Source organism: Symsagittifera roscoffensis, chromosome 8 (assembly GCF_963678635.1).
Source record: "Symsagittifera roscoffensis chromosome 8, txSymRosc1.1, whole genome shotgun sequence".
In the NCBI taxonomy this organism is placed as follows: domain Eukaryota; kingdom Metazoa; phylum Xenacoelomorpha; order Acoela; family Convolutidae; genus Symsagittifera; species Symsagittifera roscoffensis.
The window spans coordinates 29213080-29227788 of NC_087069.1; the positions used below are offsets into that span (position 1 = coordinate 29213080).

General features: G+C 34.9%; 1 protein-coding gene across 2 annotated transcripts in view; it reads left to right on the top strand.

Moving 5' to 3' along the window:
- The window catches only part of LOC134852881 (putative pre-mRNA-splicing factor ATP-dependent RNA helicase PRP1), a 53991-nt gene extending 39499 nt beyond the window's left edge, over positions 1 to 14492 (top strand). For both annotated transcript variants that reach the window (XM_063868726.1, XM_063868725.1), the window contains exons 2-9: positions 707 to 1015; positions 3279 to 3519; positions 3833 to 4103; positions 8565 to 8913; positions 9324 to 9540; positions 9805 to 10207; positions 10455 to 10650; positions 13655 to 14492. In XM_063868726.1, the coding sequence (XP_063724796.1) occupies positions 773 to 1015; positions 3279 to 3519; positions 3833 to 4103; positions 8565 to 8913; positions 9324 to 9540; positions 9805 to 10207; positions 10455 to 10650; positions 13655 to 13888 (2154 nt within the window). In that variant the 5' untranslated portion in view covers positions 707 to 772 and the 3' untranslated portion in view covers positions 13889 to 14492. The remainder of the gene's footprint in view (positions 1 to 706; positions 1016 to 3278; positions 3520 to 3832; positions 4104 to 8564; positions 8914 to 9323; positions 9541 to 9804; positions 10208 to 10454; positions 10651 to 13654) is intronic.
- Positions 14493 to 14709: the final 217 nt, after the last annotated feature.

The following is a 14709-nucleotide window of genomic DNA, read 5'->3' on the forward strand; positions in this document are numbered from 1 at the left end:
TTTATCAATTGGGAACATTGAATTTTTTTTTCATGAAAACTTAAGCACATAACCGTTTCATGTAAACAGTTATGTTATTTAGTTGTCTTTATCAAAAGCTGTTCAATTTCTACACTGCCTATGAACTTTGACCAATATTTGTTATTATACATCAAATTACAGGAATTTCAGTGTTTTTTTTGAAGATTTTGAAAAATGTATTCTTCATAGTCGACTTTTTCCCCCACTTCTTTATGTTCACAAATATCTCTGCAAATCTTATAATATCTGTTATATAAGCCACAAGTTTCTTATGAAACAAGCAATTTTTGTTGAAACTAGGAGAGTGTTTGAGATTTGCGAGGGTACAAGGATCTGCAATGACGTGATGATTTTTTTCGGACTTTTTGAAATCTCTTGAAACCCTATTCGGCTAAAATTTCGTGACCGGCTTTGACAAGAAATTGGGTTTCATTTTAGCGTGTGTGACACAACACACAAACAAGTTTATATCAAATTTTTTTTTCGTGACCGGATATGTTTGGTTCTTTCTTTGGATAGGGAAATAGTAGAATTCTGCGAATACCAGCCTCGAACCTAGAACTTTTTCAGGCTATGACAAGAAGAAAGTTTTTATTTTGTTGACATGCTTTGTATTTAACCCCGCGATCTATCAGTCTGTGAAATATCCCCAGATTTCTATCCTCCTAAAATATAACTATCTTTTTAGATCAAGCTGCAGATTTCGCTGGTCTGAATTCGCGTCATAAACTGAAGTCGTGAGTGAGAAGAAATGTCTCAGAAACGGAGAGTAGCAGTAGACGCCCCCACCTCATCATCCTCATCATCGGGGGCAAAGATCCTCAAGTATGAAGATATAGTGGGCGGGGCAGCTGCCCAAGTTCCAAACAGGAACCCCTACAATAATTCAATATTCACCCAGAGGTATCTGGAACTACTGGCGAAGAGAAAAAAGCTGCCAGTTTGGGAGTATCAAGAAAAGTTTATGAGTATCCTGAGGTCAAACCAGTGTCATGTAAGTTCGCGCTCTGCATTTTCGGAACCATTGACGCCTCTAATTTTATTTTGTTCTTTGACCAATTACATTGTTGTTCTGATCAAGTTTCATGCAAAGATGACGTTTGGTTTTTAGCTGATAGCTACCTAGGTTTTGCTTGTAAGAATAACAAGTTTACTTGTCTGAAATCTGATTCTGTATAATAAATACTGGCTGTCTAACTTCTTTGATCTTGTTGTTTGATCTTGTGGTAGTCAAGAATTTGAATTACATAAATAGTCAAATAACTCAACTGCTAATCTAGAATTTCAATTGGAGCACAACTTTTTTACAAACATTTTCCAATCATATTGCTGTTATTACTTTTGTGCAAGCAAAAATATGGGTAGGTAGAGGTCAGCTGGTTAAGAAGAAAATCCTTCTAGTAACCTGTATCTTTTCATGATCATAATTTTTTGTCATTGTTTATTATGGTGTCCGGCTGTTAAAACATCAACTTTTTAATGGTATTTAAGACAATGCTGCACCAATTGTATTTCTGAGAGCAGAAACCTGTCTAAGTTCGAACGGTGAATTTCAATTGTTTTAACGCTCATTTGTCGTCTTAATGTCATGTCGTCTTAATGTCCTTCCGTGTTATTTACCTAGCACGGTTAATTGTTGTTGCAACTGGCTTCGTCTTTAATTCTGGTGCAATGAGCACCATAACCGACAAAATGTCGAATATATCATTCATAGGCCAAAAGATCAAGCAACGGTCGCAAAATGAAACACCATAAGTATCTGATGGCCTTTGACTAGCAAAGCTCATAGGGAGTTTAGTATCATATTAAAGCATTGAAAAAAATTAAATCATAATTTTGAAAATTTTTTTATTGTTGTTTTTAATTGTCGCTGTTTTGGTCACTTCAACCTGTCATTTTTTGGTGATATTTAAGAATCGATGAATGTAGGTTAGACTCTTATATAGGTCGCGAAGGTTTTTTTTCGATTTCAGGAAAAATCGTAGTCTCAAATTTTACTTTTTCACGGTTTCAATTATGATCTTTTTTCGAGTTCAGCTCATTTAATTTCTTAAACAGAAGACAAACTCCACTAACACTAAAGAACAGCAAAAGTATAAAGATTACAAAAAACGTGATCGAATTCTAGTTTCAAAAGAGGAATTTAATTTTCAAATTTCCCAGCGAAATAAAAAGCTTATCTATCGATCCAGTTATTCAAATTTAGTCATTTTTAGCAAAAAGCGTCAATCTTTGAAGTTCGAAAGATGAGATTTTTCAAAAAAAAAAACAAGTTGTTTTTTTTTTGCTTTTTTCCGGTTCATTGACTCGTTTCCAACTGAATGTTGGCTATGTTTCTAATGAATTTTGCAGCAATAATTTTTCTTTAATGAAACGAGTATCTTTTCTCGCTACCTCGTTTTTGTTCCGACCATATGAGATATGGGGAGGCACTTTGTATTTGGGTGTGTTTTCATTTTTTTGTTTTCCACGCAAAATCAGGTACCACAAATATTTATCGGGATGGGTCGAGAAATATATCATATTGAAGCCCTTTCAATCGTGATTCGGACGACATTAAGAAATTTCATTTTTTCACTGTGTCGAGAAAAACCGGTTTGAAATTTTTGATTTTTGGTCTAATTTCGAACTAAAACTGTGTGAGCGTGTAGGCTTACAATAGCTTGTTTAAGCTTACTTTAAGCCGTGAAAACTTAGTTTTACTCAAATAAAAGTAGTTTTTGGATTTTTTAAGCACCATTGTGTAAACAAAGGTTAAAAAATCAAAAAAAAATGTCTAGTCAATTTTCTTCAAAAACTGTTTTTTGAATGGTCTTTATTACTATGACTGTCAAATATGCCTAAGTTTTTTTTTTCGTTCAGATCTTTTTATCATACCATGGAGAAAAAACACGACATTAATATGATTTTTTTTGTATTTTTCTAAGACTGTGATCAGAATATTCTGTGCTACTTGCACAGTAACCGGCTATCCTTGTTTTCTGTTACTAATTGTACAGCAACCGGCTATCCTTGTTTTCTGTTTCTATTTGTACAGCAACCGGCTATCCTTGTTTTCTGTTTCTATTTGTACAGCAACCGGCTATCCTCGTTTATAATTGCTGTCCAAAAAAAACTTGCGCTAGAACAAAAACTTGACCTCGCGGCAAAAATGAATAAATTATTGAATCATTTGATAAAAGTGTGTTCATTGGGAATGTTTTTGGACTTTGAAACTAATTTCTTGAAAATATGCTAAGATTTGTTTATGTATGCAGGTATTAGTGGGTGAAACTGGAAGTGGTAAAACTACTCAAATTCCACAATGGTGTGTGGACTTCATGCGCTTCTCCACCAAGAAGGGAGTGGCATGTACGCAGCCTCGAAGGGTGGCCGCCATGAGTGTGGCTGCGAGAGTGGCTGAGGAGATGGATGTCGTGCTCGGACAACAAGTCGGATATTCCATTCGATTCGAAGACTGTTCGGGACCCCAAACGTTGCTTAAATACATGACTGACGGTATATTTCAACACGAAACGTTTTTTTTTGAAGTTAAACATCCTTGAACGATTCTCATTCTAAAATTAGATGAACATCACTGATTTGTGTGAGGTGAGCTGACCCTATCCTTTAGTTGAGCACTAAAGGATTCGTTTTGCTGGTAAATGGTACATCAGCCTTAAGCAACGCCCAAGTCTCATAACCGACGCGCGCATAATTATTGCGAGGTGTAGTCGCTATCCATTTATCACCAATACGTTTACAATTTTCTTTATCTCCATAAAGCATTGTAATTAATAGCTTTTCAATTACTGAAGTTTTTTTGTTTTAGGTATGTTGCTCCGAGAAGCAATGACAGATCCATTACTGGAGAAATACGGGGTCATAATTCTGGACGAAGCCCATGAACGGACACTGGCTACAGACATTTTAATGGGATTGCTAAAAGAAGTTGTGAAAAATAGACCGGATTTGAAACTGGTTGTGATGAGTGCGACTCTGGACGCGGGGAAGTTCCAGGAGTATTTTGACAGTTGTCCACTGATGAGTGTGCCTGGAAGAACACATCCGGTGGAAATATTTTACACACCAGAACCAGAAAGGTACATTTTTTTTGCTTAACGGATAAATTATTTCGTTTATTTTTTGCTGTGTGGAAAAATAACTTCGATGTTGTTAAAATGGGGAGCAACTATGTATTAGGGTGTGTTTTAGTTTTTTCTTGTTTTATTTTGTTTTCCTCGCAGGTGCTACAATTGATCCTCGGAGTGGGTCGAGTGATATGTCATATAAAAGCCCTTTCACTCGTGATTCGAACAGTCCTGATTTCAAAAAGATTAAGAAAGAATGAAAGAATTTATTTCGCGATAATCGCTTAAGTACAGCACAACTGTAAATTTTAAACGTTTTTTAGGAAACTCAATTAATTGTTTTACTAAATACCAGAATGGAGTGAATAGACTAAAAGTACAATACGCACCTATCGAGTCTAACCGAACACATATTGATGACGAACTTAAATAAAATAAGAAGAATATTTTTTTTCTAATAATTAAACCAAGTTAATCCACAAAAGAGCCTAAAAATGTTTGGTTGTCAGTGATTTAGCGCGATTACTATTCCCATATAGTATTACACCAGTGATAAGGAAATCAATAAATATAAATATATTTAGAAAATTTGAAAAACTGACGATATCTCGAAAACTAAAAGCATTTTAAGGGTCATTTTTGAACTAGAATCGCATCCCTGAAAGGGTGCTTTGATAGCATTTAACCATTGGGTTCAAGAAATTGAAAATTTTATAGGTTAATTAAAAATGGAATGTACTAAATCCTTATTTCCTTGTATAAAATTATCTTTGAAATTATGATTAAAAATTGTTTCTTCATTTTTGGTCATATCACCAATTTTTCCAGGCTCATTATATTCAGCAATTTTGTACTCCTATTAGTTAGAGAGCATAAATTTTCATGTGAAACATTGAATTCAAAAACAATTTTGGGTTCTATGATTGAAATATTGGAAGCAAAACTCCAATAAATCGTATATGTGAAGTTGATGTACCGTTAGATACTCGTTATTTCAAAATATTGTCATACTTATTATCATAGTTACTCTAGAAGAATTTCGTTCGAGCAATTTTTCGCTACGTTTAAATTTGGTTCAAAAGAGAAAAACTGGTTCCCTGATACACAAGCAATTCGTATTGTTTTTTTGTTTGATATTCGATTGAGAGTATTTTATTAAGTTTGACGTTGGAACATAATGACGCATTTTTGAAACAATGCAACAATGACACCCGAGTTTCCTTTTAATTTTTTGAGTATTAAACAATTATTTTGTTGCCCAGTACAACACTTAGGATTTTACGGGGTGGCTTTGGATCATAAATTTTATCAGATTGCTAAGTTTGGAGATTAGATGCATCAAAATTCATATGAGTTGTTTTTGTCTGATAATTTATTTGCACATAAATAACCAGTTGGAAAAATTAGTTCATCCTTTTTTGAAATAGATCAAAAAACGAGTTTATACAGGCTAAATTAGTATTAGCAGCAAAACGAGACATTTGAATCGGTGGCTGAGAGATGCAGGTCAGAAATGTAAATTTAAAAAAGGGCCAAGAACGGAGCCCTGCGGTACTCCTGTATTTATAGGAATCCATCAAGAAGTTTGATTTGTTTACTTGAGCGCTTTGATACCTTTTTGACAATTAACTTTAAGCCATTTATAAGAGTTTTCCCGTATTCCGTAATATTCCAATTTTGTAAAAGAATTTGATGATCAAGCTTATCAATTGCTTTCGTTAAATCAATTCACTAAACTAGCGTTGATTTTCCCGTTAGTCACTAAACGAATGCTCTCATTGTCCGCCAGAGCATCAATTTTGTTTTCGTGAGACCAATACTGACCATCATAAAAGAAGTCGAATTTTTCAACATAGTTGTTCAAATAAAACTGCATGTTTTTTCTATTACTTTGCTACAACTGCTTTAAAGAGATCGGCTTGTATTTAGTAATATTTATTTTGCTGTCAGTTCCAAGAAGCGGTAAAAACACCAGAATTGAATGGAAGTTTTTTTAAAGTAGGTTAATTAAGGCGCTATAGCGTAACAGCTTTTTTGAACGGTAAATTACGTATTTCATGGATTCCGGTAGTCTGTTAGGGATTCAATCTGGGTATAACACGAATGTCTTATTGGAAAAAACAATGCAATGATACATTGACTTAGTAGCGTTGTCAATCTCAAGGAGTGGTTCTACTTGAGATATAGACATAGCTAAGTTATAATGATTGATACAGATTCAGACACATTGCTACTATCGACAGATAAAGCTGCAATACACGAAGATTTAGATTTTCTTCCTGTTATTTCATTTAAAACCTTATAAACCTGTCTAGAGTCTCCGATACAAATACCTTATCTTTTTCAAAAGTGTATAGTTGCACTAAAATTTTTTATATCACGCTTCTGAACTTTATACGTTTCTATAAGTTTTTTATACGTTTCATTCCTCCGCAGAATTGAATTTTTAATTTTTTTCAAACCATTGTGCATTTGGCTTTTTATTCGGATGTAAATTCGCAGCGGGGCAAGCTCAATTTCTGATTCAATCCGACATCCATTAATATAATTGTAGGCCGTATCAATTTTATATTTGTTGACATTATTTGAAACTTCAAACTTTTGTTCAAATTTATCAGGAAATCATCCAATTTATTTTTCTATAATAAAGACATTTTACAATATGATTTCTTTTAATCATTTTCCCATTATTATTGCCTTTTAGACTGAGGATAATGATCAAAATGCATTCAAATATGAGCACCTCAACACTCTCATCAATTCTTGTCTCATTTTTATTTCGAAGCGCATTACAGAATCAAGATAAGCTTGTTGTAGATTGTTGAGCTTGAGTATATTCATTTTAAAATCCCCTGCCAGGACAATCGGTGTTTTATGTTGAGTAAGTTTTTTATCCAACTCATCGCCAAACTGATTTTTGTCTAAACGAGGAGGAACGTAAGCTACTACGATTATGATTTGTTAGTTCCTTGTGTTCTACAAGGACTGAAATAGATTCTGCCAGATTGAAATGTAATTGATCAATTGAAACAACTTCTGCAACTAGCTGAATCATAGAACCTCCTCTTGTTTTTCTTTTTTTCTTAGCATCCTATGGAAGCCTTGCAATTAATACTTTAGTTTCGTCGATTTCATTTTGCCAATTTTCTGTAAGGTATAGTATATTGCTTGGAGACTCGAGACTACTGAGAAATTCTTCTATATCTTCATGATGTTTACGCAAAGAACGAACAGTCAATAGCAACACATTTAAAGAATTTTTGCAACTGCTTTTTTGGCAACAGGTTGTTCCTAAAAACATGAAAATATTTGTTCTTATCAGAAAAAAAGTATTCAAGGACATCTTACCTTCATACAACCCATTAACACGATATACTTTATTGTCAGCCTTCAGCTCAGAGAATATTGCCACATCGTTGGTCCATTTGACGTAATATGTTCGTCCGATTTCATCTTTTTTTTAGAAATTCTATTCGCGGCTAACTCAGTCCATCGAGTTATTTGGATATTAGAAACGCCTTTCTGCAGCATTTTCCTCTTCGTTATCATTTGCACTTTGCTTATACATCTGTTCAAGCTCACAATCATTGGCTTGAGGGCCGCTGTTTTGGAAGGAAGTCGATGACCAACTGAGATGTCTTTCTCGTCTAATCCTTTTACAAGTGTGTTCGCTTTGTTCATGACTTTAACCGATGCTTTCTTGCATTGATTCCGTTCTATTTCCATTCTCCTGCTCTCCAATTAGGCGCTAGTTATCTATCCAGTTGCATGTTTCAAGACGTTCGCTTCCGATGATTTTTTCAAATTAGCCGGTTTTTTTTGGCGCTCTTGTTGTTCTTTCATCTGAATTAGTATGTTATTTTTCAGTTTTTTTTTGTATTATCTTTCAGTTTTGAGATAAACGGGTTCGATGATTTTGGTTTTTAGTCTAAATTTGAGCAAATAAAGCGAGCGAGCTGGCCTACTATTGCTTATTTTTTATTTACGCCGTGAAGACCTCTTCAAACTCGAGTAAATTTATTTAAAGTTTTTAGTGCCAATTTGAGAATCAAAAACTTTCCACAAGAAATTTTTTTAAAAAGATTTTTTTTGTTTTTCTAGTTACAATTCTACATATACTATTGACAAATTTGCCTATTTTACGATTACTGTCAAGTGGGGCTAAGTTCTAGTTTTTCGTTCAGACCCTTTTAGTTTGCGGGTATCTTTGTTATTTTTTTACTTCGTTCTTTTGCTCGATATTTCGTACCGCCTAAACTCTACACAGGCTTTTTCAAGCGTTATCAAGTTCAAGTCATTCGGTTTGCAAGATATGTTCGTGGTGGAGAACTTTAGGCAAAAAGGATATGTTGCAAAGGCTGGTACCTTAAAGACAAATTAGGGTTTTGATTCACAGTAAGATAGATAGAAATGAAGCAGACTAAATACGAGATATACGGAAAAGAATCCATAGAATAGAATGAATGTGTTTAGAGATTATTTGGAAGCAGCAATACGAACAGTGGTCCAAATCCACATGTGCGAAGAGGTCAAAGGGGACATTCTTCTCTTTTTAACTGGTCAAGAAGAGATCGAAGAAGCTTGCAAGCGACTGGGAAAAGAAGTGGACAACCTGGGACCTGATGTGGGCCTACTCAGCACTATTCCGCTCTATTCAACATTACCTCCAAATCTGCAACAGAGAATTTTTGAGCCCCCTCCGGCCGACAGACCGAACGGGGCCATTGGCAGAAAGTGTGTCATTTCTACTAACATCGCCGAGACTTCGCTTACAATTGACGGCGTCGTGTTTGTGATTGATCCGGGATTCTCAAAACAGAAGGTAAAACCGAATAATGACTTTGGCTTCGAAGTTTCTGAAGACTGACTTTTTTCAGTTGCTTTGACAACTTAAGTTATTTTTTCTTAGAAAACGAAAGATATATTTTATTTAAAAAAAAATTATGGGTAATGCAGGGTTGTGATGATTTGGACCTGGTCCGGATAAATTAAACCAGCGCTGTGTCTGAAAAGAACAAAATCGGAAACTTGAAAAGCGTTTTTTTATCGAACTGGATTGACTAAAAAGATGAGACTAAAACTAAAATTGCTTCAAGAATTTGACCAGAATTGGTATAGTGCAAATTATTTTGCATAGTTTGGGCCAAAAAACTCGGGTCGTTTTAGTTTGAGGTTGAATTAGGAAGCCTGGAAGTCTAGTTCAGTAGTCACGTGAATGTCCTTGCTTTTTAGGTGTACAACCCGCGCATCAGGGTCGAGTCTCTTTTGGTCTCGCCAATCAGTAAAGCGTCGGCCCAGCAGAGAGCGGGTAGAGCGGGACGAACTAAGCCGGGCAAGTGTTTCCGGCTGTATACTGAGAATGCGTACAAGAGTGAAATGCAAGAAAACACTTACCCAGAGATCTTGAGGTCTAATTTGGGAATGGTTGTGCTGCAATTAAAGAAATTGGGTGAGATATTTATCAAATCACTTCTAGAGACGGGAATTTTTATTAAAGAATTGGTCATTTTGGATCTCGACTTCAAATTTCGTTTTTTGATTCTTGAGCTTTTTATAAAAATGGCCCGAAACTTCTGTGACTATCCCTGTAATCTTGATTTTTTTTGAGATGAAATGAAAGGGTAAAAAATTATTCAAATCTCACTCAGAAATTTCACAAATTTCTGGTCGGAGTGTAGAGAGAGAAGAAAGAACAGTTTTCGTTTGTTTTCAGGAATTGATGATTTGGTTCATTTTGACTTCATGGACCCTCCTGCTCCCGAAACTCTAATGCGGGCCCTGGAACTCCTAAACTACCTTAATGCCCTGGACGATAACGGCGACCTGACTCCCCTAGGAAGCATGATGGCAGAGTTTCCTCTGGACCCACAACTGGCAAAGATGTTAATCGCTTCTGCGGACTACAACTGTTCCAATGAGATTCTATCTATAGTATCAATGCTCTCAGTTCCTCAATGCTTTACAAGACCGAATGAGTTGAAAAAAGCAGCAGATGAAGCGAAAATGAGGTTCGCTCACATTGATGGGGATCACTTGACGTTGTTGAATGTGTATCATGCGTTTAAGCAGAATCATGACGATCCTCAGTGGTGTTACGATAACTTCATTAACTACAGGTTAATTGGATCGTTCTAGAATAATCTTTAATAATTTTCCTATTTTTGTTTGTGTATCGTTGTCTTATCGGAATTTTACATTAGAACTTGGTTTCCTTTCAACTGTCAATTTTTTCGATGTGTTAGTCATTAAAGATATTTGCGTTTCCACATCGAAGTTTAAATATAGGCTGTTAAAAATACAATCAATGTTGCTGTTTGCTGTGCATAGATTGGAAATGCAATTATTTTTCTTGCATGTTTTTAGGACTCTGAAATCAGCGGACAATGTGAGACTTCAGCTGGCTAGAATCATGGACCGGTTTGAACTAAAGAGGGCGAGCACTGACTTCGCCAGTCGAGATTACTACATCAACATCCGCAAGGCACTCGTCACTGGATTCTTCATGCAGACTGCTCATTTGCAGAGAAGTGGACACTACTTGACCGTTAAGGACAATCAGGTCAGTAACTTGGGATATTTTATTGATGTAAATGAACAAGTTTGCCCTTACGATTAGCAAGAGTGCTGCAATTGTGTACTAGGCGTTTTTCGCACTGTACTCGACTTACTTTGTTATATATCAAGTTCCAGCTTCTCTCTTTGCCCACTTAAGATCAAGGTAACTTGCATGCTTGGGACGACACGTGGTTCGATTCCAGACAGGACCTTAATTCTTGTTTTTGTGCCAGACTATAGTTGTCTGCTTATTTTCTTGGCTTCTTTTCCAAAGGATGGAGTTTCCTTCTGTTTTCATTTAATTTAGTGTATTGTTATCAAACGAATCCTTTTTAGCGCTGATTCTGATAACACTTATGCTGTCAAGCTTTGAAAATTTAATAATATATGCTTTATTGGTGGCTGGTATTTGAAGTCATTAATGGCCGCTGGCGCCGTTTTGTTGACGTTAGACTCAAAATCTGGAGGTTCGATTCGCGTAGATGGGATTTTTTAAAAACATTTTAAGGCATAGTTACTTCGTATTTCCTTAATTTTCATAGCGCGTTTGTTATTTTTAAGAGTCGATGAACGTAGTATATAGGTTATGTAGGTCGCGATGATTTTTTTTTATTTTTAGTTTTTTTCAGAAAAAAGTCTAAAATTTTTTGTTCAGGCTCAAATTTACTTTTTCGCGGTTTGACTTATGATTTCTTTATAAGTTCAGCTCATTCTTTTTTTAAAAGTAAGTCAAACTCCACTATCGAACAGAAACAGTAAAGGTCACAAAAAACATGATTGACTTCTAGTTTTGAAAAAGGAATTTAATTTTTAGATTTCCCATTTGAAGTGTAAATTAAAATTTATAAAGGTATTCGTGAAGGAATTACATCTGTGATCTATCGAAGTTGGTTTCTGAGATATTGATGAAAGAGTGCAAAGCAACCATAGTTTAAGGTAATAAATAATTGAATTTGAACAAACTTTTGAAAAAGAGAGTTTCAGCAAGACAGTTATTAGTGTATTAAAAAAATTATCAGTGTATTCTAATAGATTCGATTATAATATACTACAAAATGTTTAAGATTAATGAACGTAGTTAGTACTCTTATACAGGTCTTGCTGATTTTTTTTTTGATTTTTTTCAGGAAAAAGTCTTAAAATTTGTTCACGCTCAATTTTGATTTTTTGCTGTTTGACTTGTGATTTCTTTTCAAGTTCAGCTCATTTCGTTTGTTAAAAGGAAGGCAAACTCCACTATCGAACAGCAAAAGTGTAAATTTCACGACTTCTAACTTTGAAAATGGAAATAAATTATCAGATTTCCCAGCGAAATATAACTTTTGCCTATTGATCCAGTTTTCTCAAATTGGGTTAGTTTTAACAAAAAAGTGTCCATGATAAATTGTTACAAATTCAACGAGTTTAAAGATAATCTACTTTTTTCTTCGAAATTCAAAAGTTTAAGGTTCAATGCTATACAGGTTCAGAGGCGCGTGAAGACGGGCTGTTAAATTCATGACGATCCCCCACATCATTTTTTTCTAAAGAGTCTTTTTTTACGATAGATGGGATGGTAAAGTATTATGAAAAAAGCCAATTTTACAATTGCTTAAATGTTTTTTATTACTTGCGTGAGCAAGTGTCTTGTAATCAGGAACAAGATTTTGCTCCCGTAAACAACTTTTCTTACAAATCTGTAAGAAATTGAACTTGCTTTATTATTGAACCTTAGCAACTTTCAGGTAATGCAGTCGCTTTTGCACCCTAAGATCTTGGATTTGAGTCCCGGTCGGGACTTATTTTTTTTCAGTTCATTTGGAATTGATTTTTTTTTCGGTTGAAGATTAAATTTCGTTTTTCATTTTTTCAAGTTTTGTCGACTTAGGTGCCTCATCATGGATTTTTCTTGTGCCATAAGCAAGTTTCATTGTAGTTGCAAGCGTTGTTCGTTTTAGTTTCAGCGAGGCTTAAAAGTTTTTCTAAAAAATTGTTAGGGGGACCTCTAAGTTTTTCTGTCGGCTTTGTTTCCGCTTCGGTAGTGTTGCTCCGTTATCAATTTAAAACTCGAAAGTCTTCTTTGGCTTGTTTGCATAGATTGATCTCTTATAGAGACAAGAAAATTTTGGTAAACCTAGTTTTTTTCACCAATTTTATCGGCTGATGCTTTTAGCGTTTGTGTTGCATCGCTTCTCATCGTTCCTCTTTGCCTGTGTTTTCTTGTTGTTTTTCAAACTAGTGTACAGCCGAAGAGTAATCTTGCTTATCCGGGCTATTGATCACCACAAGCAGATTTTATTTATTTGAACCTTGTTTTTGTCTAATTTTTTAAATTCTTGAAGCTGAAGCTAAGGGAACAAAAAATTTCAGAAAGTTAAACATGCGTTGAAAAAGTTAATTTTCATTTTTTTAGTCAAGCGTTTAAATTTTAAGCATCGAATTTTGTGGGCTAACATTCTGGGCACCTTGTGCAGCAACCCTCTAAGATTTTTTAAATTCATGTGTTGTAGATGTTTTTATGGACAGTAGTTTGGAAACAATCAGCAGTGAGTTCAGCGTTAATCCGTTGCCACTTGGTGTAAATAGACGAAATGGTTTTCACTTAGATCGTGATGATTTTTTATCGTACAAATGAACGAAATGGTGTTCTCTTATGTTCTCTTATGTTAACACATAACTTGATTTCATTCAGTTCATTTCCTATGTTGAAAGGAAGGGAAACTCCACAATCGAGCAGCTGAAGTGTGAAGCTCATGTAAAATTCATCTAAAACGTGGATGACTTATAGTTTCAAAAATGGACTTAAGTCTCTGAATTCCTGGCTGAATATAAAAAGTTACCCTGTTTTCTCTAAATAGGATAACTTACAGAAAGTTCCGATCAAATACAATTCTTGAAATTCAAAGCTCTTTAATAAAAAATGATGTATTTTTTTCCTCGAAATTCGAACGTTGTATAAATAAACGTCCATTCCCGCTTCTATGTTAAATGTGAGATAGTGATTTTTAACACATATATATCCTGTTTAGGTGGTCCAGCTGCATCCGTCCACATGTCTGGACCACAAGCCAGATTGGGTAGTCTACAACGAGTTTGTGCTCACCACCAAGAACTACATCAGAACAGTGACTGACGCCAAACCAGAGTGGCTAGTCTCTATTGCGCCACAGTACTTTGACATGGGAAACTTCCCAGAGGGCGACTCGAAAAAAGCCCTGAGCAGAATTATTCAGAAAATGGAAGCGCAAGAGGGCAAATTTTGAGAGATAATTGACTAAAGAAAAAACTGTTTGTTCGTTGGACTTTTTTTAAAAACGGAACAGAGTTTGGGTTCTGAGTTGTGTCCAAATGATAATTTTTTTAGGTCTAATGGCTGACACAATTGAAGAAAATTGTAGGTAGCAGTTATTTTTCCGAGGAAGATTTTTTTGCAAAATGTTTCAATTTTTGGTATATTTTGGAATTCATTATTGCTGGTGGTATGTAAACCAGTCGTCATAAACCAGCTACTACATAAATAAGTCATTAAACAATTATGTAACAGATACTAAAAACAAATAAACCTCAACACAAACTATATGAATTTCGGCTGGTTTTTATATCCCCCATACTTTCGGTCGTTTTCACTTCGGCTGGTTTATTGACTATCCATTGTTGCTATGGGTGATGTTTTTGATTTTTCGTTCATTGAGTTTGAAATATCTAAAGTCGCTATAATTTACAACTAGTCGGAAGACGCGCAGATAAGTTTTGAGCAGATAAGTGTTGTCACTTCATTTTGAAGATTTCAATTTGTTGGATTAGAAAACTGATGGTAAATGTGATTTAATAATTACAGAGAAGAAAATTATAATTTGATTGACATCATTCTTTTTTTTTTTCAGGTAACACAGCAATTGTACAATTAAAGGATCAAATTTGGTTAATTTTACAGGTTATTGGATGACAAAATAACTGTTTTTGTTCCGCTTTATTGACCTGTTTTCTAAATTCGTTTCAAGGAATAATTGGTTGTTCTTGAGAGTTTTTATCAAATGTCGTCTATGGATTTAGAAAATCGCCCTAATTTGAACCGATCAAAGTG